The sequence below is a fragment of the Aspergillus clavatus genome, genomic scaffold (assembly GCF_000002715.2).
Source record: "Aspergillus clavatus NRRL 1 1099423829791 genomic scaffold, whole genome shotgun sequence".
NCBI classification, from domain to species: Eukaryota; Fungi; Ascomycota; class Eurotiomycetes; order Eurotiales; family Aspergillaceae; genus Aspergillus; species Aspergillus clavatus.
Window position 1 is genome coordinate 96,795 of NW_001517108.1, and position 24,082 is coordinate 120,876.

At 48.0% G+C, this 24,082-nt stretch overlaps 9 protein-coding genes across 9 annotated transcripts, besides 4 other annotated features; 6 read left to right on the plus strand and 3 right to left on the minus strand.

Annotated features, from left to right (window-relative positions):
- Positions 1-593: 593 nt before the first annotated feature.
- ACLA_068100 (ornithine decarboxylase antizyme) lies at positions 594-1,560 on the plus strand (the record flags this gene model as incomplete). The annotated part of the gene is made up of 3 exons (XM_001275208.1): positions 594-770; positions 819-1,231; positions 1,344-1,560. 3 exons carry the CDS (start codon positions 594-596, stop codon positions 1,558-1,560), a joined length of 807 nt encoding a protein of 268 aa, XP_001275209.1.
- A 595-nt stretch (positions 1,561-2,155) lies between these two features.
- On the plus strand, positions 2,156-2,863 carry ACLA_068110 (yippee/mis18 family protein; the record flags this gene model as incomplete). The annotated part of the gene is made up of 1 exon (XM_001275209.1): positions 2,156-2,863. The coding sequence occupies one exon, from the start codon at positions 2,156-2,158 to the stop codon at positions 2,861-2,863; it is 708 nt and encodes a 235-aa protein (XP_001275210.1).
- Positions 2,864-3,229: 366 nt separating this feature from the next.
- ACLA_068120 (SHNi-TPR domain-containing protein) lies at positions 3,230-4,672 on the minus strand (the record flags this gene model as incomplete). Its single annotated transcript, XM_001275210.1, has 2 exons — positions 3,230-3,511; positions 3,581-4,672. 2 exons carry the CDS (start codon positions 4,670-4,672, stop codon positions 3,230-3,232), a joined length of 1,374 nt encoding a protein of 457 aa, XP_001275211.1.
- A 408-nt stretch (positions 4,673-5,080) lies between these two features.
- ACLA_068130 (DNA polymerase epsilon noncatalytic subunit) lies at positions 5,081-7,390 on the plus strand (the record flags this gene model as incomplete). The annotated part of the gene is made up of 1 exon (XM_001275211.1): positions 5,081-7,390. The coding sequence occupies one exon, from the start codon at positions 5,081-5,083 to the stop codon at positions 7,388-7,390; it is 2,310 nt and encodes a 769-aa protein (XP_001275212.1).
- A 598-nt stretch (positions 7,391-7,988) lies between these two features.
- On the minus strand, positions 7,989-11,385 carry ACLA_068140 (mediator of RNA polymerase II transcription subunit 14; the record flags this gene model as incomplete). The annotated part of the gene is made up of 2 exons (XM_001275212.1): positions 7,989-10,625; positions 10,684-11,385. 2 exons carry the CDS (start codon positions 11,383-11,385, stop codon positions 7,989-7,991), a joined length of 3,339 nt encoding a protein of 1,112 aa, XP_001275213.1.
- Positions 11,386-13,056: 1,671 nt separating this feature from the next.
- Positions 13,057-14,957, plus strand: ACLA_068150 (MFS transporter; the record flags this gene model as incomplete). The annotated part of the gene is made up of 2 exons (XM_001275213.1): positions 13,057-13,198; positions 13,264-14,957. The coding sequence occupies 2 exons, from the start codon at positions 13,057-13,059 to the stop codon at positions 14,955-14,957; spliced, it is 1,836 nt and encodes a 611-aa protein (XP_001275214.1).
- Positions 14,958-16,433: 1,476 nt separating this feature from the next.
- Positions 16,434-16,471: a microsatellite.
- Positions 16,469-16,491: a microsatellite.
- A 463-nt stretch (positions 16,492-16,954) lies between these two features.
- Positions 16,955-16,987: a microsatellite.
- A 444-nt stretch (positions 16,988-17,431) lies between these two features.
- pdiA (protein disulfide isomerase PDI1) lies at positions 17,432-19,226 on the plus strand (the record flags this gene model as incomplete). The annotated part of the gene is made up of 4 exons (XM_001275214.1): positions 17,432-17,805; positions 17,875-18,253; positions 18,330-18,769; positions 18,863-19,226. 4 exons carry the CDS (start codon positions 17,432-17,434, stop codon positions 19,224-19,226), a joined length of 1,557 nt encoding a protein of 518 aa, XP_001275215.1.
- Positions 18,831-18,853: a microsatellite.
- Positions 19,227-19,641: 415 nt separating the features above from the next.
- On the minus strand, positions 19,642-20,950 carry ACLA_068170 (uracil-DNA glycosylase; the record flags this gene model as incomplete). The annotated part of the gene is made up of 3 exons (XM_001275215.1): positions 19,642-19,959; positions 20,056-20,515; positions 20,580-20,950. The coding sequence occupies 3 exons, from the start codon at positions 20,948-20,950 to the stop codon at positions 19,642-19,644; spliced, it is 1,149 nt and encodes a 382-aa protein (XP_001275216.1).
- A 1,672-nt stretch (positions 20,951-22,622) lies between these two features.
- On the plus strand, positions 22,623-23,873 carry ACLA_068180 (transcription factor domain-containing protein; the record flags this gene model as incomplete). The annotated part of the gene is made up of 3 exons (XM_001275216.1): positions 22,623-22,926; positions 22,978-23,094; positions 23,161-23,873. 3 exons carry the CDS (start codon positions 22,623-22,625, stop codon positions 23,871-23,873), a joined length of 1,134 nt encoding a protein of 377 aa, XP_001275217.1.
- Positions 23,874-24,082: the final 209 nt, after the last annotated feature.

Here is a 24,082-nt window from a genome sequence, read left to right on the forward strand (position 1 = left end):
CAGAGTACATGAATATATCACATGCGTACCGAACAGATCTGGGTACAAAGTTACTAATGGCGTAATATATTCTGCTATGTACTTACGGAGTACTGTGTAGGTAGGTACCTTAAACTAGTACGGAGTACTCTGTATGGAGCACAAGCATGCAATACCTAATTGTTACTTACCTACTTGGGATAGTCACCTGCTCTGTACATAGGTACCAGAGGCAGATACCTAGCTAGTTGGGTATGTTATCATCGTAAATACCACTTGAAAATCTTAAACCGCGTATTACTCTGTAAGATATTGTCAATTGATTGATGGGCGGGGAGTGACTAATCCCTAGGGGGTTCATGACAATTGACAACCCAACGTCTCAGGCAATAATATGATTTCTCCTTTCTGACAACCACTATCAGTTATCAGCTCACATCGAAAGTTGACACCTTCGTCAAATCTTTTCTCTCTCAATCACCCAACTTGTCAAATAAGTGCTACTATCATACCTCTAGAACTCACTTCTTTGACGTGGAAAAGAAATAAGTCTTCATCTTAGCACGCACAACTCATCATTCTCAAGTTTCAGTCTTCAAGGAAAAACCGTCACTATGACTAAATCCCTGAATAATCAAAGTAGTAATACCAAACAGCTTCAACAGCTGCTTGATAATACTGAATCTAGTGTACTTGCAAGCTGCTACAGTGTCGACGCCTTGACTTCCACGATTGGCGGCTTCCACTACTGCACTACCCCGGGGGCTGGTAAGATTTTCTTCACCATCTCGGTCTTCTCGCTATGGCAATTTCTGACTTTCCTCGTCATGGATTAGGAGCACAGTGGTATCCCTGAGGTTCCCTCAGGATCAGAATCCCTTTCAAGCCCTCCCCACTCTGTCCGCATTTCTCCTCGCACGGAGAACAGCTGGCCGAGCAATAATTTGTCCGAATTTAGAGGGGAGGCAGCGTATACCATTCCGGAAGAGTGTGAGAGACTCTTCTGTGACAAACTGTCTGCGATCTTCACTGGTGAGATGAAGCTCGCGCGGCAAGTGTCATCTGGGATGGATGCGTATCAGATTCGGTCAAGCCAGATTGAATTAGAGCAAATTCGAATCCAGACTTGGGTTGAAGTCTGGAATTACACCGGCGATGCGATATATCGAGGCTTTCTGACCGACGCAAACAATGAACGTACTTTGTTCTTGTTCTTCGGAGACGATGCGCTGGGTCATAACCTCAAAGCGGGGTATGTCCGTCCATAGGAAGACTTCCAGCTCTTTTGCTCAAGACTCCCAAGCAGAAAATGCTCACGCCCGCTTTTTAGTTTTCTTGAAGACTGACGTTTTGCTTTTATCCAGGTTGATTGCCCTGTTTGAATTAGCTAGCACGCCCGTCTTTGACTGCTCTCAGATTGTTGCTTGCATTCCTCGTTCGCGGGAGGTGGCAGAATCTGACATCGTAAGAAACCTTTCTTGGTGTGGGTTCAATTTGACTACTTTGAAACCCTGGGCTACCAAGCATCGCGTCGAGCAATGTTTGAGTACCATGTGGCTTTTCCTTTGCGCAGAGGTTTGACCATTTTTACCAGATGATCAACCTGAACCACTTGGTTTTCATGATTGTCCCACATCATCGTTGTCATTGCGCTAAGTGATTTTGTCACTTTGGCAGCCTGATTGATCATCTCCATGTGTCCAGCACTGCTTTTCTACAGTCTTACTTCAAGTAGACCTTCTTCTTCCTAGGATGGACAGGTGTTTATAAATAAACCAGAAGAAAGCACAGTTGGGCGCAAATACCAGCACATCCTATTGCATAATCTATCATTTCCGTGCTTTTTTTGCCAAGGCGTTTTCAGTTGGAATCCACCAAACCATGTCCAGGAGATGAATCTTAGTCGTTCCTTAGTTAAAAAACAATAGAGAATGATATCAGCAGTCATACAGATAGGAAAAATATTGTCGGTAGATCACTTAAGGAATCGGACTTCGTGGGATTTTTTCTGGGTGACTATCGAGTCTATGACCTCAGCATGGACAGCCGCTGAACCAAGCTGGTACAGCTGCTGCGTAGAGCCTCCCTCTTGCTCCATAGTCTGCTGACGACCTATCTAGGTGATCTCTGTCGGTAATTCAAAAACTAAGAAACCTCAATTTTGGACAGAAAGAGTATGTTTCCTAAGTTTTTACTACCATCGATAGTCTTCCATCCAAGACGTCAAAATGCAGCAGATAATACGTCGCCGAAGCCAATACCATCAGATGAGGAAAGCAACGACAATCAGTATCTGACCGTCCATATGTCGTGCCTTCATTGCTCAAGATGCGCAGCAGATTTATGCCTAACATCCCAAATCATTAGCAAAGGCTTTACTGGCCGCCATGGTCGCGCATATCTCGTTTCAGGAGAGCTTGTCGCCAGGGCTGTCTCCTTGACCGAATCATCTTCACCGAATGTTTCGCTTCCAAACACAGTGTTACGAAGGCCAGTAGCTCGTCAGCTGGTCACCGGTCTGCATAGTATTAGCGACATATGTTGCGCATTCTGTGATAGTGTTCTCGGTTGGAAGTACGTATCTGCGGAAGAGGAGTCGCAGCGATACAAAGTTGGCAAGTTCATCTTGGAAACAAGACAAATCACCAAGTCATCAACGTGGGAAACACCGCTAGGAACAGAGCCATCTGTATCGCTTGCACCACAGAGTTGTGCTGAGACAATGCCTTCAATAAGTGAGGAAGACGATCATATTGAATTTGATAGCGAGGATGAGGACGAGTGCGAGGACCTCTTTACTGGCGTTTGGAGCCCTAGTCTGGCCTTACGCAGGAGAAATCGCAAGTTGGATCGCCGCCCTTCGTTATTTGGATTTTCACCATAACGAGCACCGTGCTCGGCGATTTATGAAGCTGGGCACCTCTATAAACCGAGCAAATGTTCTCAAGATGGGGAAGCTTTTGGTGTTTCGGTTCACTTCTGTCACTTCTAAGCCAGCGCTGTTCTTGATCTGATGATGATATTAGCGACAAAGGCACATGATCTTTCGATTGTATTAAGAGCGCAAATACTCCATGGACTATCCACATCCTAAGACACTGCCGACCATGAATTTTGGGTATCATACGATAAACTGGGAATAAAAGCCTCCTCCCATTCAGATAAAAAGTGCTCCACAGATGAACACCTTAGCCAAGCAACAAAAGGAAACGTACTGGCCCTGGTCATGGGAAACAGTAGTCAGAATCCATCAATGATTGCGCTCCGTGCGTGGCTTCTTCGCACTACTGGCATCCTCAGCTTCTCTTGAGGTTGGACGTTTGTGACTAGACTCAGTTGCTGATAAGACTTGACCGGGCTTTCTCTTCACAAGTGCGGACAAATCGTTTGCATCCTTCGTAACAGCATCCAGCCGTGCTTTCTGATCAGCAGGAGATTGACCGACAATCTGGCCCAGAATACCCTTGAGTATGGCATCATTTCCGTCATTTTGTTGCTCAATCGAGACAAGTGGACGACGAAGATCTGAGAGCTGCGAGTGCCAGAAATGACATATGAGCAAACAATGTGCAATAGCTCTTGTTTTCAGGTAGGGACTTACCCTCTGTTCCATGTCTTCGATGATCTCTCTCACGTTAGCTATCTTCCTCCTTAGAGCAGTCGCCTTGTCTTCGTCTAATCCACCAGGTGCATTCAATTTTTGCTGTTCCTGGGCCATTCTAACTCGACAACTCTCAATGGCCTTCTCCATTTGAGTTGCAGCCTCCTCTCTCATATCTTCGTCAACTTTGTCGTGCCCGTCGCTTTCCCCTCTTGCGGATTCTCCATTCTCTTTGTTGACCGAGGCGAATTCTAGTGCGAGTGAAAGTTTATAGTGGCACTCAGCAACGGAAGGGTCTTCCATTGGAAACAATGATCGCCTCAATCCAAGGGCAGTTCTGAGGTCTGCAACAGCATCCGAAAATCGTTCTGCTTCGAGCGAAATCTCCGCCTGCAGATCATAAGTATCTGCGAGACGCTCCGTGATATGCTTGAGGTTAGGTGGCAGATTTGCAGATTTCCCTTTCTCACAGTGTTCCTCCTCAAAGGCCAGTTTTTTGTGGTAAAGTACGCGAGCGAGGTCGAGCACCTCGAAGGCATTGGCAAAGTCATCTTCCTCCTCGTCACCACCATCTGGACCTTCATTGTCCTCTTCGGGCTCCGATTCTGAGTCCTCGAAATTCTCGTCACCACTGAAATGGAAGAATGGTTTGCTAGGAGTTTTCGTCAAGCTGGATTTCGGTTCGGCGGATACTTCCGATCTGGCACCCTCAACAGCGATTGCACTCTTGATGATGTTGTCATCATCAGACAATTTTGCAGACGGTTTGATGCCACTTGCAGGTACGTTCCTGGATGGAGCTTGAGGTTCTCCAGCTACCTTTGATCCGAGGACATCACTCTTGCTCACAGCCACATTATATAAAGCTTTGCCGTAGGAGAACAGCAGATCGGCATTATCGAGGGACAATTCGCCATTTAATTCAGCTTGAAGCTCCGTTGCCTCAGAATAGAGCTCCGCAGCCACATTGAAGTCCTTGATCGCATCTTTTGCCGCGGCTCGGGTGATCAGTTCTTGTAGACGGATGTGTCTTTCCTCGGTCATATTGTCCGGCGCAGCTAAGTCTGTTTTCGTCGAACTGGGTTCTGTCATGATGATAGGAGAGATGACTCTTTATGATCGACAAGATTGGATTGAGGATCAGAAACGCAAGATATTGGTGGAGAGTTGAGGCAGAGCCAAAGAGAGAGCAGCTGCTTTACCAAATCTGGACTTAAGCAATCAAAAAGTTTGGAGTTCACAGACACGGTCGCGTGTGCGGGGCACGCGCAAACGCGCGTCAATTTCTACAATGTCCAGAGTACCTCTCTCTCATCATCACTACAGAATAGTATATCCTTTCCCAGATCAATTGTGATATGATACTATAATGTGAAAAGATCGTCTTATACGCGAAACTCCTCTTATAAATCCTTCATCGGAGTCTGTTTCACTTTGGATTTTCAGTGTATAAGAACAGTCGGGGGGGCAATCGATCTTCGCAACCCTCTGATATTAACGATGAGTCGGACACCGCGACCTGATGAATGTCACGAATTTCGTCTGGATTCAGATCCACCCTTCTCGTCGTCGCCTGCATTTGGAACCCCGGTGCATCCTTTCCGGAAGGCGAATCCCAACCCGGCTCCGACCAGGAGTTCTGTCCTGCCGATTTTGCTGCCACCTTCGACTCTCCGGCCCGTCGCTTTCCGTACTTTCACCAGAAAGCACAACCTCACCATATCTTCGTCAGCACTACAGACTTTAGCATCCTTTGTGGGAAAGAATTGTGGCTCTGGATGGCGCGAAGAAGGTCTTGCGGAACGAGTCCTGGATGAGGTAGCCAAGAGCTGGAGGAAGGCTGGAGGCGGCGTCATTGTCGAGGAAGGCAAAGGGGCCTCTCTGAAAGCTATCCTGCAGGCCTTGGAGGGTAACATGAGCGGAGGCAGGGTATTTTTCACAAAGACTAATGCAGTGAAACAACAGGCATCTATGAGGGTACCATGCCAGAATCTCGATACTAGACGATCTAATTTGGAATCACCCGCATCTCCAGCGCTAGCTGAGGAGGAACATGATGATTTGGATTCATCGTTACATCCAAGAAATTGGATCAAAGTTGTCGAAGCATTTGACATGCCGCGTTTGACTTACAATGTCGACAAAAAGTACTTTGAAATCACAAAATCGAAGGCTACATTGTTCCCGCAGGCATTGCACAAAACAAATGTGTTCAGAGACCGTTATAATATTATTCATCAACGTCTGCTCCGGAACGAGTCGTTCCAGACATCGTCAAATCATTCTATAGGTCCTTCGTTGCAGCGATCATCATCCTCATTTGCCCCAAGCCAATCTTATCGACTGACACCGATTGCAAATCTGCTTGGGAGGAGTGGCACGTCACATCTGCTTCTTGGCTTACTCGCTCTATCACCCGCGGGGGACCTGTCTCTGATCGATTTGACAGGCAGCGTTTCTCTAGACCTGAATCATGCAAGAACCATACCTGAAGATGGTGCTTGGTTCGCTCCAGGAATGATTGTGCTCGTTGATGGAATTTACGAGGAGGAAGGAAATGTCAGGGGCTCCATACTAGGGGGAAACAGCGGGGTGGGTGGCGCCATAGGAGGTCGGTTTGTCGGCGTCTCTATTTGCGGACCACCTTGTGAGCGACGGGAAAGCTCCCTAGGAACATCTCAACAACACAACAATGGGGAAATTAGCTCGAGCGGAGGTCTCGGATGGGTTGACTTTCTGGGAGTCGGTAGTGAACGTGCGCAGGGCTTGCGTATGAGGAGCATCGAATCAAGATGCCTGCAAACTGGGCATAACAGTACTGAATCGTCCACACGGATCAAAATGGCCATCATGAGCGAGGTCAACCTTGACAGCTCCAAGACCCTTGATGCTCTGAGGATGATATTCAGTTCGTATTGTGAGCTGCCCCCGAATGAACGACCTTTGGCTTTTGTGTTCATTGGGAATTTCGTCCAGAATGCCGTCATCAATGGAGGTGGCTATGCTGGCAGCATCGAGTATAAGGAGTTTTTCGACTCGCTGTCCGTTGTACTAGCGGATTTTCCTGATCTTCTACGGCATTCTACCTTTGTCTTTGTTCCAGGAGATAACGATCCATGGTCTTCTGCGTTCTCAGGTGGTGCTGCCTCAACAGTACCTCGTCAGCCAGTCCCTGAAATGTTTACATCGCGAGTAAAGCGTGCATTTGCAACGGCAAACTCTGAGCCAGGGAGATCTGGAGTAGCTGAGCCTGCTGGTGAGGCTATATGGACGTCCAATCCATCGCGTCTCACGTTATTCGGGCCGGTTCATGATATTGCCATCTTTCGAGATGATATTACCGGAAGACTTAGGCGAAGCGCGGTGACGACCATGCGAGCCACCGATGAACTCGAAACAGTGATGTTGGAACAATCTACCAATTTGGAGAACGAGGATGAACCCGTCCCATCCAGAACTGAAGATCAGGCTCGGGCCCCTGCAGCAGATGCCAAGGCTCGGGCGTCTTCCCCGAGCATACACGCCGCTCGAAAATTGGTCAAGACGATATTAGACCAGGGAACGATGTCCCCCTTTCCACTCTCTTTGCGACCAGTCCTATGGGACTATGCTGCCTCATTGCAACTGTATCCATTGCCCACGGCTCTCATCCTGGCTGATTCTGAGGCAGCAGCATTCTGTATCACCTATGAAGGATGTCATGTCATGAACCCTGGGAAATTCATTCCAGAAGCAGGATCGAATTTCGTGAAATGGATCGAGTTCGATGTTTTGAAGAATCGAGGGCGCGTAAGAGAGGAGCGTTTCTAGCTAATCAGGGCTCAATAGATTGCTAAACCAAGACTTCTCTATCACATAAACACTACAAGTGTTAACAGTGACTAGCAGTACAAATTTAGAGAGGTAACATCAAAGAATGTCTGATGTAAATCTGAATGTGTATTAAGAGTTATTATATACTAAATAGTATGTTCGTACCCGAAGAGGCCCCGGGTGAGGGAGTCGGAGCACTCAGGCTTCAGGTCTATCCAGCATCGCGCGTCCAGCCACCAATCTTCTAGGTATTGAGGCAGTACGTCTTTGATGGAATGGTCTCCACAATGAAGATATAGAGCCATGCATACATAGGCCAGATGTCTAGCCCATACAAAGTCACATTTATTCTTGTTACGTGTTTGAGATTAATCAATGACTTCAAGCGTACTGCGATTGGGAAGCGTGAGCTATCTCAGGTAGAGCCATCTCAGAGAGGAACTGTTCACGCAGGCAGCTGTTACCGCATGGTGTAGAATACATATAGAATAGGCGTTGCTCAACAAGCACTTCAGCTTACCATGCAAAGCTAATCAATGCTCGCTCGGATTGATGATATATGTCGAAGTAGCTTCCAGTGATGAGATAGGAGCTCCTAATCGATCGTAATCACATCCGCAGCTTCGGGAGGAGCGTCACATTGCTGAGAACTTCTAGCGCCGGCAGAATTCGTCGCTACTGCGCTCGTGTCGTAGTCCATGGCGGCTTGTGCGTCGAAGTCATGATCACGATGATTTTTCACGTCCGTTTGGTTCAAGGACCTTTCAGTAGGCTTTACATCCCCCGAAGTTTCTTGGTTATCCCGGGCACCGGCGAAACTTGTGTCAAGGTTCGAAATGACACTGCAGACTCCCTCGACATCTGCAACTACTCCATTCCCAAGACCTTTCCAGCCGTTTCCGTTTGAATTGTACAATGTATCGCGTAATTTGGCCCTGATTTGATCTTGACCTGGCCCTACTTGGGGGTCGCCCGATTCTCTGAGCACCCAGGTCAACCGGCCGGCGTGCTGGCTGGCAGTGAGTTCAAAACGCAAGGCGTAATTGATATAGTGAAGCAAAAAGGTGAACGCATTGCGCACTACTACTTGCAGTCTCGCCGGCTCTCCACGAGACAGATTGGATGTGATTTGGTCTAGAGTTCGCATCGCGGGAAGCGTGAAGGAGAGAATTTCCGCAACAGAATCCAAGGCCGCTTTATTTGAAGTGTGATTCAAGATGGCAGCGAGAGATCCTTGGATCCGGCGGTGAGGATTTGAATGGTCAAATCGGATTCCCAAACGAAGGAGGAGTAGGGGATCGGTCCTTGCTAAGATATCAACAGGGTCAAGTTGTTCAGAATTCGAGAGTTTCGACATCCCAATATCCATGACCGCAGCAAGACTCCTTCTTGGCCCGTAGGCAAATGCAACTTGGGATAATGATAACGACCGGATCACAAGTTTTTTTCGTCGAAGAAATTCGAAAATCGACAACATACACTCGAGTCTCTGTAGACTTTCGAAGAGCTGTACGATGACAGGTTGCCCAGCGGGAGCGAGAAGTCGAATGGCAAAGCTATCACCTTCTTGTTTGAAAACCAGCGAGCCGTCCAATTTTGATACCAATGTGCTTAATTCTTTCATGGGAACCAACAAATTGCCATACGCCACGAATATGACGACCTTCCTACGTTGGTCGATTCCGTGAAAGGCGACACGGACTGTGTTCCTTATGAAATCCTTCTTTCCCACACCCGCAGGGAACACGAGTTGAAGGGCCCGAGGGAGGGTGGAGACTTGATAACGCACTAAAAGATTCGGCACTTCAAGGCCGGACTCGAATTTCAATGCGCGCAGGGGCGGCTGGAAGGCAACCGATCGCAAATCGGCTAGATAACTAGCATTGGCATGAATTGCCACCATGCCCGAGAGGCAATGGCTGAGGTCGGCAAACGATGAATCACGGGCCAGATGCTGCACAGCAAGAAATGTATTGCTTATGACGTGCCCTGAGCAAACTGTGGCTTCGCGATGAATATCTTTATCAAGATTCAAAGCACTTGTTGCGAGGGCCGAGGGACGGCGAAGGTGTATTACCCACCAGCTATCGCCGTCTGTGCTGCTGGTAGCGGCGACAATCCAGCTTCTGTCCCAGAATGGATGCCAAAAGAGGGCAAAGCGGAGAATATTCGGCGGTAATATCTTCCGTACATCGGCTTTTAGGCCCCTGGGACTAACTGTTTCAAAGCCCAGAATCTTGACTGTCGATTCAGCTTCTTCCAAGGCAGCGATGCAGCGAAGGCGAGAAACGCGAGAAACGATATCATCTACCGAGGACTTCTCAAGGCTGGAATCGCTTTCAGACCGGTCCAGAGGGCTTGGATCAGCGGACAAAACGATGGCTCCTGACATCGGTTCGATAGAAACCCGAAGATGTCTGGAAACAGTGAGTTGAGCCAAGAGCTGGCATTTACCGGGTTCGTTCGTGTTCAGAAGAGCTTGTAACGACAGGAGGCCGGTAGCAAAAAGTGAACGTTGATTCAGGATGCTGTAGGTTGCCGAAAGCAGATGAGAGATATGCAGCGCGATGATGCTGCGCAGAAGTCTCTCCATTGAAAGGTCGTCTGCGTCGAATTCCACACTTGTACTGTCGACTTCCTGACCATCTCTTATCCAACGCAAGGCTAAGTATGGTACCCCGGAGTCCTTAACATCATGGGGTTTACGGCCACTCTTGATTCCGATTTCGATCCAACTCTTTGCTCCAAGCTTTAGAGCCCAGTATTGTACGACCAAAGTTCGGTGCAATAATTCAACGCGCAGAACATCTGACCAAAGACCTCTTGCTAGTTCAACAGCCTGCTTGAAAAGTATGGTAATTTTATTGGTCAAGACCAAACCATGCAAAAAGTCGAAACACCCTTTCAGACCGTTATCACGAAGTCTATCATTGACTTGGACATCGAGCTCATTGGAAAGCCGACCCTTCGGAACATGAGATGATGGGGAGAAGAGAAAGCGAATATCAACGAAGAAGAACTGGGATGACTTGCTCTCTTCCCCGACAGATAGGTCGAGTTCGAATTCTCCTTGTACGACAAATGTAGCACGGCCATCGTGAACACGATATGTTCGAAACGGACGAGGTATGGTATCATGTAATGCAAGTCTGGCACTGATGATTCTGTTGATCTTGTGTAATCTTTTCAAGGCACCTTTAGCAGTCAACTGCTTGGGGGCTTCGTAACCGAGCTGCAAGGTTTAACGTGAGTCGCGATCTCGGTATAGTGATGAACAACGTATAACTTACGTCTGTAATGGACACCACCCTGCCTTTCGACAGGACCTCCAAGGCCGTTTTCAAATCCGGATTTGCCACCTGTGCTTGTACCAAATCTCGCTTCATGTCTCCAATCCGCTGCAGAGCGTCCATGAAAGCTTGATGACGGTTGCGAATGAAATTTTGAAGATCTATCAACCTACTAACATCACCAGCTTGCCGGCTCCATTGTGATAGCACAAGGAGTTTAATGAATTCGGCTCTTTTAGCATGAGCAAAATCGAGTATCCGCGTTTTCTTCTGTAAATTTTCGGGAGACTGGTCGCCAGGAGCCTTCCCATTGGCAGGTGTTGAAGGCATCTGACCGTGCGGCGACACTTGTATTGCGGCCAGCTCTGTAACCAGCTCGGATAGGTCGTTCCAACATTGCTGTACTGATCTATTGACGAGTGTTGAAAATGGGAAGAAACCCTGCGTGATGTGGGCCAACTCAGGCAAACCTTCGCTTTCATTAATCCCATCTTTGCCGGTGTGCGTCTCTATATGTTGACCAGGACCCTGTGCTCCTTTGACTGCTCCGTTGTGAAATATCGACCTGTTTCTTCGATCACCAGAATCACCCGACTGATTGACGCGCTCTTGTGGAAATGGAGTGCTGCTCACGTTATCAGGGGATTCCGAGGCCCGTCTGGGCCCTCCAACAGTAGCATTGTCCATTACGACGCCCGGCATATCTGCCGATAGAACGCCTTCGCCTTTGTTGCCTCAACCCTTCCCTCCTGCGCCCAACGCACGACACAGGGTTTATCGAGGCAGTACTCGAGATTCAGATGGTCACTGTCGAAGTCACGAAGGGAAGTTGGCAGGACTCAGTATGCTGGGAAGAATCGCTTTCGGAGCGATGCCATGCGTAATCAGCTGGCACGTAGCCAGCTTGGACGAATAGGTCGTCTCACCGGACGGGAAAGGAAGGGAGGAACCTGTAAAATGGGGTGCGGTATAGATCAATGGCTCCTAACGGAGACCATTAAGAAGGGGGACGACCTTGGCGATGCTGGAAATTGTGTCACAATGGCCTACCGAAAAGCTGTAAGAAAGGCTGTAAGAGCAATCTGAACAAGCCGCGATTGCTCCTGACCAGAAACTTTCAATGCTTTCAGGTGGATACTGCAAGGCTTATGCGCCAAGAAGCTGAAACTGAACAATGATGCGGGAGGTAGTTACCGGTGATAAGGATAACAAGTGCTTGTTGGTGTAAAGTTGAGGGTAGTATTATTATGTGGGCCGCAGAGCAGGAAGTTGGCTTCACGGTTAGATGGTGGATCTTAGGGATAATGTAGGGACAAATGGCACAGGTCTAGGATCATTGGAGGGATGGAATCAGCGTGAGAGTATCGTATAAATCTGATGATCAGTTCGCGACACATATAGTGGAGGAAGGAGAAGGATCAGAAGCAACGTCCTAGATAGGTTATGGATGCAACTCATGCACAAAGCATGAGGGCAAATCAGCCTCAAGTGGCTGACTTATGGATGTTGCCTTAATACCTGATGTAATTCGCATACAGCTTCCAAACCTTTGGTATTCTATATTACCTAGACACCTTAGGTAGTAGTAGTTGTTACCTTTTCATACCTACCTTAGGTTACTAGTTACCTGCTCCGAACATGTATTTTACGATAGCCAGTCTGGCGGGAGTATTCAGTGTTTTACATACACGTTATTTTTCAAAGTATAACGGGTCGTTAGAGAGCATGAATACTTAACCTTGGGTACCCACCCTATTAGTAAATACAATGCTTGTACAAGGTGAAGTAATATTGATACCTACTATTGGCTGTACTATTGTTTTATCTCGCGGTTCTCGCCTTACTCATCGGTGATGATGGCACACCCGACATCTCTATGCTTCCCCAGGATTGAAGCTGATCTAGCCACTGAGAACTGAGCCACTCTAGACATAAATAAACACGATCTTACTGCCCACCGAAGCTGCTAGTTTACGAAAACTTATTTTCATTAATCGTTAAAATAAGCGGCTGTATTTACCTATGAGGTTAACTGCTGCAGTGCAGGCCAACCTTGCGCCCTAGGTTACCCCATTCTCTCTACTCATCAAGATCATTGGCGAAGGGGACGAAGAACGTTGTCCGTTACACTGCAATATTTATCTGAGAAGAACTACCTTCGAAAATTTTGATACCTTGCAAGCCTTTGCTCACTCAAAGGTACTTACTTGATAAAATTGCTTCTCTGAACCGATAGGCTGACCGCTCATTTCTGCTTAGATCTCTGACATCCCGAACGGACAGCATATTCATTCAGATACTCCATACAAACGACCGTATCAGTCATCCTGACGACATTGGATAATGCTTTCAAGTGACTGAAATAGTCTCACTATGCGGGCAGACGACAATCCCAGCGCAAGATCCCTGCATGCTCAATTTCCTGGCGATGATACTCGGCCTACCAGCAAGAAGGAACTTGCTGGATGGTATAGCTATGGCTGGGCAGCAGAGGTCTTTACTGTGTGCGCTATGGGTATGTGAAAATCTAGTAGCAGATCGTATTTGCTTTCTGGCACCTGATGCTGACTTTGATATCAGGCTCGTTTCTCCCCATCACTTTGGAGCAAATGGCCCGAGATCGCGGAGTTCTACTATCCGATAAAGTGACACCGTGTAGTGCTTCTTGGAACGGAACAGAAACCACAGCACGAACTCACGGGATCTCACCGCCATGGTATGGCATAAATGCAACACCGGGGACTAGCCAATGCGTTGTTTACATACTCGGCGCCGAAATCAATACTGCTAGCTTTGCCATGTATACCTTTTCGGTAAGTGTCTTCGTTCAGGCTGTCTTGATCATCTCCATGTCAGGGGCAGCGGATCATGGAAGTTTTCGCAAGACACTTCTAGTGGCGTTTGCTGTCATTGGCTCGGTTTGTACAATGCTATTTCTGTCCGTGGTTCCCAAGATCTACATCGTTGGAGCGTTATTTGCGATCGTTGCGAATACTTGTTTTGGAGCTTCTTTTGTTCTTTTGAATTCGTTTCTGCCGCTCCTCGTACGCCATCATCCTTCTCTACTTGGACATGAAAACGAACGTTCGCCTGAGCTAAATCACTCCCACATCACGGACGATCGTGTCCAATTTGCGGCAAATGCAGACTATGGTATCGATGCTGATGCAACTTCACCGCTACTGCAACCCGTTCAAGGAGACAGTGACGAGCATACAACCAGTAGGCTGCCAGTGACTTCCGTGGTAATCTCCGAAGAGTTGAAGTTATCCACAAGGATATCTTCTCTCGGCATCGGCATTGGCTATATTGGGGCCGTGATTTTACAGATCATCTGCATACTAGTCATCATCGCCACTCGTCAAACCACTTTCTCCCTACGCCTCGTTTTATTCTTGATTGGATTGTGGTGGTTTGTGTTCACCATCCCAGCCGCGCTTTGGCTGCGACCTCGTCCAGGTCCACCATTACCCAAAGCTCCACAAGGCAAGGACAATCGATCGTGCGTCGGGTACATGGTCTATGCTTGGAAATCGCTTTGTCGGACCGCTGTGCGAACCCGACACCTCAAGGATATTTTATTGTTTTTGACAGCTTGGTTCCTTCTTAGTGATGGGATTGCCACCGTCAGCGGGACGGCTGTACTCTTCGCAAAGACGCAACTCAATATGAAGCCAGCAGCTCTGGGTTTGATTAACGTGGTTACCATGATGGCTGGTGTCTTTGGGGCATTTTCGTGGAGTTTCGTGTCGCGAAGATTAAATCTTGGGGCCTCGCAAACGATAATCGCGTGCATTCTTCTGTTCGAGTTGATTCCTATTTACGGGCTTCTGGGGTTTGTCCCAGCCATCAGAAAACTTGGTTACTTGGGTCTTCAGCAACCGTGGGAGATGTTTCCTTTGGGGATTGTGTACGGGCTTGTCATGGGCGGACTATCCTCGTACTGTCGCAGCTTCTTCGGCGAGTTGATACCGCCTGGTAACGAGGCAGCATTTTATGCTCTTTACGCAATCACCGACAAAGGGTCGAGCATCTTTGGACCGGCAATTGTCGGTCTTATCACTGATCGTTACGGCGAAATTCGCCCTGCGTTTGTGTTTCTCGCAGTTTTGATATTCCTCCCACTGCCACTAATGTTACTTGTGGATGTTGGTCGAGGCAAGAAAGATGCGCTCGCCCTTGCTGTGGAGCTCGAGGAAGGACAGTCCTCGAACACTCAGACCTACGGAACTCTTTCAAATTGTGAGAGAAATGCAGTTCCAACTGATCAATAAACGTACAGCATGCAAGTGAATTTTACGCAATGTCTCATTGGATGCTTCCCTTTCGCGGCTCGGCTCGACTGAACCCTAGGGGACGGAGCCCACCAATGACCCCTGGCACTTTCAGAACATGCTTTTCTGCCTACATTATTGGCCTGATTTGTATGTCTACGACCTTGCACTGCTTGATACACCAAGCGAGATGGGAAGCTGAGGCACATAGTGCCACACTTAAGATTAGTAGGTACAGGTTAATGTATAGTGTTTCAAATCGCCGCTAGGACGTACTCCGTATTCCACTAGGAAGTTTCCAATTGGGACAATTAGTTTTCATTGGCGGGTTCGATCATCAATGGCTAGGCTTGGATGACTCTGATGTCCAAGTCACCTAAGTTTACGGATATCCCTGTATAGAGGTGTTCATAGTGAGCGCACACTCCGTATATATCTGTGGTGGTAAGGCTCCTACTTCATATCTGTGTGGTTCCACGATCTCAACCCATGTAAGATTATATAGTGACAGTATTATTTACTTGGGGTTTCGAATGTTATGACAGCCATTGAATTGCTGCAAACTTATATTGACCAGGTATTCAGGAAAACTTACATACCATCTACCTAGGACTTACCTAGGTACTGTCTAGGTACCAGGAGAGTCGATACATCGCTAGTTCGCTACCTTACCGAATGCGGAGACTAGGCTGGGGGGCACTGGGGAACCCCGGGCAGTAGAACCAAACAGCTGAAATGAAGAATTCAAGCAATCTAAATCCTATATCAATGCGGCATGATCAGAGTCACCAGACAACGAGTTATTTAAGTCGATTTTTACAAGAAGATTCTTGTGTCGGTAATCCGATATTTGGCAGGGACAGTAAGAGAAAGGATGTACGTACTATATCTATCCTTCAGCCATCCTTTCATCCACTGTATATGATTTGAGAGGTTATATATACATTGGAGACACCCATGCTTAATTAAGAGCGAGAGTCACGTTTACCACCACGGATTGATCTTCTGTCTATTTACATGGACAACAGAATTATCTGTTCCTGCTAATGGTTGATCAAATTCTGTAGTAATGGAGTCTGCGGATCACAGTGAAGACAGAGTGGTACAAACAAGCCAGTCCGAACTCCGAACCGAATGGGTAAAATGTATCCTCCGTGTGCATTGTTGATTGTTTTGGTAAGCTCTAGGTATATAGACACTAAACAGGCTTTCTGTGCAGCGGACTAGCAGTTATTCCATATTATTAATTATATTGAATTTATTATTGATGGGATCATGGCCCCATGGGAGAATCCGAACCACACTGATCCGCACATCATAACCACATTCGAGTATGATAAAATATCACTTACTGTGGATACCTACTCATGCCATGTACACTGTATTGAAATGTACCCAATTACATAATCAACGCCCCAGATCATCATGGAGATCTGATGGATAGGTGGAGACTACTGCCAGAATCCAACATACACAGTACTCCGTAGTCCGTACTCTGTAGTCTGTACTCCGTAGGTAGGTAGATAGGTAGGTATCCATATTTTGTACAGGTGCACTTACTGACGGTAGATATATCTGTATCTACTTACCTCCTTTGTAGGTGCCTTGGCATAACTAAATACTTGTATTATTAAGCAGATACTTATTTCCATATTGTACGTACTGTACAAATTACTTGGGGAGAGGTCGATGGAAGGTCCCTTCTTTACACAGTACAGGGATGGGTACCTGCTTAGGTAGACCCTGCACTTGAAGTTGAAGCAGGTACTGTACGGAGTATTCCATAGACGGACATAATTAGTACTGCTAACGGAGTAAATTTTTTAATAGTTGAACAATATTTAGTACCTTGTCCTTAGATAGTTAGGTAGGTATTGAATACTACACAGTAGGTACCTACCTAGGTAGGTAGCCTTAGGTACAGTAAGTATAAAAAACAAAGTACCAAATACATCCAATGTACCAACCAACCACATACTAAGGTATGAAGTATCAACCAGTAAACACCATACAACAGTGAACATCATACAAAAAACAATAATAAATAATCTGTACCACTATCTACTCCGTAATAGATGGTAGCCACCGAGCACTATAAGGTATAATTTATTCAGATAATAAAAATAACAATATTATGATTAGTTGGTCCCTTGAAGTCCCTTGCTGTGTTTAGGCGGGGCCAAGCGGAGCCAGTCACAAAGCTCCAGCAGCCAGCTGACTGCTGAAAGAACAAACTGTCCTCAACTGCTCCCGTACCTCTACTTAATGGGACCATCATCCACCTCTTCACTCCTCTATTTCTCCCTTGCTGTCCTCTTTTGTGTGTCATCCTAATTTTTGTCTTTGCGCTGCAGGTGATAGGACTGGAGCCAGCCTACAGCTAGTTGACGCAGAGATCCAACCCATAGCCCTGGGACCGATATTACAATCACGCTCACTTTCTTTGTCGCCTCTTGCAAGACCTTCCTAACAACATGCGTTCCTTCGCTCCCTGGATCGTGAGCCTTCTAGGCGCTAGCGTAGTGGTCTCTGCCACCGACACCTCGGCAGATGCTCCCTCTGATGTTGTTACCCTGACCAAGGACTCATTTGATGATTTCATGAAGGCGCATGACCTGGTGTTGGCTGAGTTCTATGCCCCTTGGTGTGGTCACTGCAAGGCTCTGGCTCCTAAGTATGAGGAGGCTGCCACTGAGCTCAAGGGGAAGAACATTCCCTTGGTCAAGGTCGATTGTACTGCGGAAGAAGAACTATGCAGAGACAATGGTGTTGAAGGCTATCCCACCTTGAAGATTTTCCGCGGTCCTGAGTCCAGCAAGCCGTACCAGGGAGCTCGACAGGCTGATTCGTGAGTTGCATGCTTCATCTCGCCGGGCTTTCTCCGTCGTTGCACTACTAACTCTTTTTCTTTTCTAAGGATCGTCTCTTATATGGTCAAGCAATCACTTCCTGCCGTGTCCCCAGTCACCGAGGATAACCTGGAGGACGTGAAGACTATGGACAAGATTGTCGTCATTGGCTACCTTCCCTCTGACGACAAGGCTGCCAACGATGCATTCACATCCTTCGCCGAGTCGCAGCGCGATAACTATCTATTTGCCGCCACAAGTGACTCCGCTATCGCCAAGGCAGAGGGTGTCAAGCAGCCCTCGATTGTCCTGTACAAGGATTTCGACGAGAAGAAGGCTGTTTATGATGGAAAACTTGACCAAGAGGCCATTCTCAGCTGGGTGAAGACTGCCAGCACCCCACTTGTCGGCGAGATCGGACCCGAGACCTACTCTGGGTATATGGCAGTATGTTTCTAGCTCCAGAAGCGGGTCACAAACCACCAGCTTGTGATTCGATGGCTAATACTGTATGGCATTCTAGGCCGGTATTCCCCTGGCATATATCTTCGCCGAAACCCAGGAAGAACGCGAAAAATTCACCGAGGACTTCAAGCCCATTGCTGAGAAGCACAAGGGAGCCATCAACATCGCCACTATTGACGCGAAGATGTTCGGAGCCCACGCTGGAAACCTCAACCTTGACCCCCAGCAGTTCCCGGCATTCGCTATTCAGGATCCTGAGAAGAATACCAAGTATCCTTATGACCAAACCAAGGAGATCAATGCCAAGGACATCGCCAAGTTCATCCAAGATGTCCTTGATGGCAAGGTTGAGCCCAGCATCAAGTCCGAGCCAATTCCCGAAACCCAAGAAGGCCCCGTCACGGTCGTGGTCGCCCATTCCTACCAGGATCTCGTCATTGACAACGACAAGGATGTTCTTCTCGAATTTTATGCACCTTGGTGCGGCCACTGCAAAGCGTGAGTGATTTTGTCGTTTCTGCTCTGATTAAAATGTGAAACCCTGTCAAGAGGCTAACGGTTTTTTTTTTTTTTTTTTTTTTTGGTAAACAGTCTTGCTCCCAAGTATGACGAGCTCGCAGCTCTCTATTCGGGCGACCTTGCCTCTAAGGTCACTATTGCTAAGATTGATGCCACGGCCAATGATGTGCCCGATTCCATTACTGGCTTCCCCACCATCAAGCTCTATCCCGCTGGTGCCAAGGACTCCCCAGTCGAATATTCTGGCTCTCGCACCGTTGAGGATCTCGCCGACTTCGTCAAAGAGAATGGCAAGCACAAGGTCGATGGCCTTGAAGCTAGCTCCCAGGAAACAGAAGAGGGCGCCGATGTTACCGCCTCTGCCTCGGCTTCGTCCACTGAGACCGAAGCTCCTGCTGCCACGGAGGACGAAAAGGCCGATCATGATGAGCTGTAGGCTCGAATAGATTTTGCAAAATGTACTTCAGTATTTAGGTTACAAGCATCATGAATGTATTTTATTGGCAAGCAAAAAGAGACCCCTCAAAGTTGCATCGGACTTGCGTTCGGGGCGACAATTACCTGGTAATTCGTTTGTTCGATGATACGGTGACGGTGACATGAATGTCAAAAGACTCGAATCGGACCATGTTTTGCCTAATGATTGATTATAATGGAGCCGAGAGTATAACCCCGTCCAGATACGGTTCAAGCACGACCGAGGCGCTGATGGTCCTGCAAATGACCTCAAATCCCCATATTTTCATCCGGAGAGAGCAGTCAAAGAAAAGATAGTCATGAGAACCTCTGGGGAGCAAATCTTGAAACTTAGAATGTGCCAGTACCCCCCTTGTCGAAAGTCGAACCAGATTTCAGACCGTTTGAGCCGCTGCTTCAGTTGCCGCTAGAGCCTCCACAGTATCAATATCCTCGTCAAACTCGTCGCTGAGTTCACTACTCTCAATAGTTTTGGTTGCTGTATTCTTCTTTCCTTCTAAAGGTCCCACTTCGGACAATTTTACAGAGTCAGTCTTCAACTGTTTGCTTGCAGTAGAAGGACTCGTAACAACCACAGGTGAGGTCCCTGCCGTCGTGTTCGTCTTCGAAGTCAGACTCCAATCAATGACCTCATCCGGTCCGTAACGTTCGGCAAGCCACTCGTTACACTTCTTGAAATGTCCATTGTTGAACTAGAATTCACGGGAGGATTGGTGTCAGTTCATCGTAGCCAGTCAAGAACCATTTGAATCTGGTTATGGAAGCTTGGGAGGTTGACGAGCACTTACGAAACCCCTGTGAGCGCTGAGGGGACTGGGATGGACCGATTGCAAAACACAATGCTTTTGCCGGTTGATACTTGCTACACGCTTCCCAGCTGGCGAGCCCCAAGCGAGGAATACGACACCGTTCGTGCGGACACGAGCCACGAGGTCAATTGCTTTTTGCGTGAACCGCTCCCAGCCTTTGTTTGAGTGACTCGCCGCCTGGTGTGCGCGGACAGTCAGGCAGGTGTTAAGCATGAGTACTCCCCGCTCAGCCCATGGTATCAGAAGGCCGCCTTTGTTTGGTGGTGGCTGGAAGGTCGGATAGTCATTCTTGATTCCGGTGTAGATGTTGACCAGAGATGGAGGAGCAGGAGTTGGAGGTCGGACGGAGAAAGCCAGGCCATGGGCCTGGTTATGGTTGTGGTATGGATCTTGACCGACGATGACCACTTTTACTTGGTTCAACGGTGTATGCCGAGACCTGGAATCCAGTCAGCCGACAAACAATCGTAGTTGATAACAGCGACACCATAAAAAAAACATACCAAGAATAGATCTCATTTTCTGGGGGGAAGATCTTTGCTCCCGAGTCCTTCTCCTTCTGCAAGAATCTCTTTAGACCCAGGAACTCTGGAGTCACCAATTCCTCTTTGAGCTTCGCCAGCCAGCTCTCATGTAAGGTATCAATCTCCAGCTGAAGAAGTTTCTGTTGCTCTGGCGTTAACGATGCCACCCATTTCGCCTTGTCGAAGCTAGGGGATGGAGACGATGTGGTCAACGGTTGGGTCTTCACCGACTTGGCCTTGGGAACTCCAAAAAAGGATGTGATGCTACCATTCGCCTTGGGCTTCTTCGCATCGTGCGCTGAAGTCGACAGATGATTAGCGTTACGTTTGAGCCTGGCCGGAATAGTCATGACTCGATGAATGGGTCGTTGTTGGAATGAGAGAACAAATCTGTCTGATTGAAAAGCTCTAGAGTCGAAGACAATGGCAGGTTGAGAGTCGCAAGAGGCGTAGCGATAACAATGGCAATACTGGCGAGGGAGAAGATGGATTGTCTTCTGGAAATAGAGAACTCACCAAATCTGAGAAGATGATCGAACCACATATACAAAATACGAGGTAGAAACCATCAATCACATTTGCCGACTTTCGAGGATGTCCTTCCTGTAGACGCGTGACTTTCTCCAGTGATCGCGTTGGTCCACGCGTAAAGGAGTTGGAGGCCTTGGCATCAATCCATTAATTATCCTTCGTGCTCACAAGAAGGGGCTAGGTAGCAGTGTCCAGATAGTCGCTGACTATAACGGGGTATTAGTAGTTAGGATCAGTATTCTCACTATGCCTTAGGTAGCTTCTTTGCTTGGATTTCGAATTGGTGGCTATATTCTTTGAGAGAGTCTCTCCGTTATTATTAATTCTTGATGATCGGAGGGCTATCGTTATCGAAGAACTCAACGGAGCGATCCAATATGGATAACCACCTGCCATGTCTATTTAGATGAAAAGGAATCTTTTTGATGAATACTGGGATCTTAGCCCTGTCATCTTTCTTTTATTCTTTCCTTCAATTCCCACTCGCATCTGCTCCATTTTCATGTCCTTTAGCATGGCCTAGCATGTGAAGATGGAGCTCACCTGGCTTGCTGATACTCCCCAGTCGCGGCGTCGGACACGAGCCCTTCGAGCATGTGCTCATTGTCAACGGCGAAAGGTAAGCTTCATATCTCTCCGGCTTTCGCGTTCTCTCCTGTTCTCATCTCCTTCTTTCCTTTGAAACCCTCCTTGCTTGCGCCTTTACCTCTCAAAAGGTCAATCACTCAACCGCCCCAGTCAAACCACACTCTGATCAATGATGAGTTGTAAGGCTAAGAACCAGGATGCTAAAAGAAACGCTGTCGCCATCTCAATCCGGGAGCCAACCCAGAGCAAGCGCAGGCCATTGTAAGCGGAGGCGTTGAACGACTTGGCCCCGATCTCCTTCGTGATCATCCACCAGTCCACCCTTCACATTTCATTGACAGATCAACGAATCCGGTGGTCATAACCTCTGTGTCGCCGGAGGCGTCGAGGCCAGATCGATTTGTGGGAGACCTCAATCCAGAAGCCGTAATCCGCGAGAAGTTGGATGGCGACAGTGGTAATCGATTTCGAAATCAGATAGGGCTCTGGGTCAGTGCGCAAAGTAGTGAAGGCGCGAAGGACGATGGGCTACTTGACAATGCAGACCCAAGGATTATAGACGATTTGGGGGGACAAAGTCGGACAGCGCTATCGGTTTCTTCCTTGTTACAACAACGATTCACGTCGGCGCTGAATGCTTGTCAACGTCTACCGTTTTCAACTCGGGATCGTTTAATCACAATCTACTTCTCCCGAGTTCACCATATCCTTCCACTTCTTGACAAAGATTCGTTCTTGACCGCATACACCGATGGAAGGACATCCTTGTTTCTGGAACGAGCCATCTGCTTAGTGGCAGCTAAGGACCAAGCCGCCAGCGCTTTTCTCCGCACAACCGCTGATGGCCCTCTCAAGACGCCTCGGCAATTCTGCTCTGAAATCTACAAAGGACTCGTTGTCGCGATGGATGCTGGCCTTGAAGCGGATAGAGTTACTCGTATTCGCACGTTAGCGCTGATGTCTCTACACTGCGAAGGCTACGAGGGTGCGGAGGCTGCATCGATGCATCTTTGTCAGGCGATCCATCAAGCCCAGACTGCGGGTCTCCATCTTGATCAGCCCGACCGGATTTCGGGCGATTCGTTCTCAAAATTGTTCTGGTGTCTTTGGACTTTGGACAAGATGCACGCTAGCATAGGTGGCCGCCCAGTCGTCCTTGCTGATAGAGACATTGGCTTGAGAAAGCCTATTGTCAAAGCAGCGGATGGTAGGTCTGCATCTGATGTATGGTTCGCAATATCAGATTTACTCGCCACAGTGATATCTTTCTATCGACCATCCGCGGATAACACCACCGGATGGGAAAGCGACTTTCCGACCTTTGAGGAGATAATCGGCGACAATGTCCAGGAGGGCTTAGATTTTACAACGCTCGGTGCGATCTCAAGGCCCTTGAAATTCTAATTTTTGTGGGTTGACCTCCTGCTGATCTCTGGTCAAGGCATCCTCGAACTGTACTATCATGCTGTTGGCATCCTTTCGTGCAGGTCAAGATCGGTCGATCGGCCACATGGCTCCAACTCACGTATCCGACAGGGCCTCGCTGCAGTTCGGATTTATTCCATTGTGGCAACGGAATGCTCACAGGACTTGCCTCCCCTGCCCATTGTTCCGTATGCATTAGCTCTGTCCATGGGCGTCTCCTACCAGCAATTCCGGTCGAGTAGGATAATCACGCATTTTAACCGAGCAAAGGCCAGCTTGGGGGCGTGCTGTTCTATCTTGGAAAGCCTCGGCACGTACTGGTACTCCGCGGAGGCAATGGCACGTCTAGGACGCAAGGCCTTGCGCCAGATTGAGGAGGCGAGGCGGCCTGACGGTCAGCGAAACGAGCAGAGATCCGGACAGCCGTCAGATCCGGGCAACATCACATTTGCTTCCGGTTCCAGCAACCCCATGTCCACTGTTCAGCGGACAACCAACAACAATAATAACCTTCAGGCTTCCGCCGATGTCCCTCCAGACATGCTGGCACAGAACCCCTCCACACAGGCACCGGAAGAACTGCAGATGGCTGAGGGGTTGGAGCAAAATGCCTTTGAAGACATTGACATGCTCTTTGGAGATTTTCTCGATCTCTCTTTACCCACTAACTTCTGGGACCCTCTGTTTTTCACTGAGGATGAGCAGATTCAATGTGATGATCAAGCATAGAACGTCGTTGAAGGGTGGATATATTGTAGCTATTTCTATAACGCACATGTAGTACACACGGTCCCGAACGAGGACTATCAATCTCGTAGATAACCATTCTTGTTGCTTGTCTCTTCCCTATGGTGGGGATGCACTGCCCTGTCGGAGATGTAGGCTGCCGATCGTCATTAAGACTGACGGCTGGACCGCATCTCTTTGGAGCACGAATA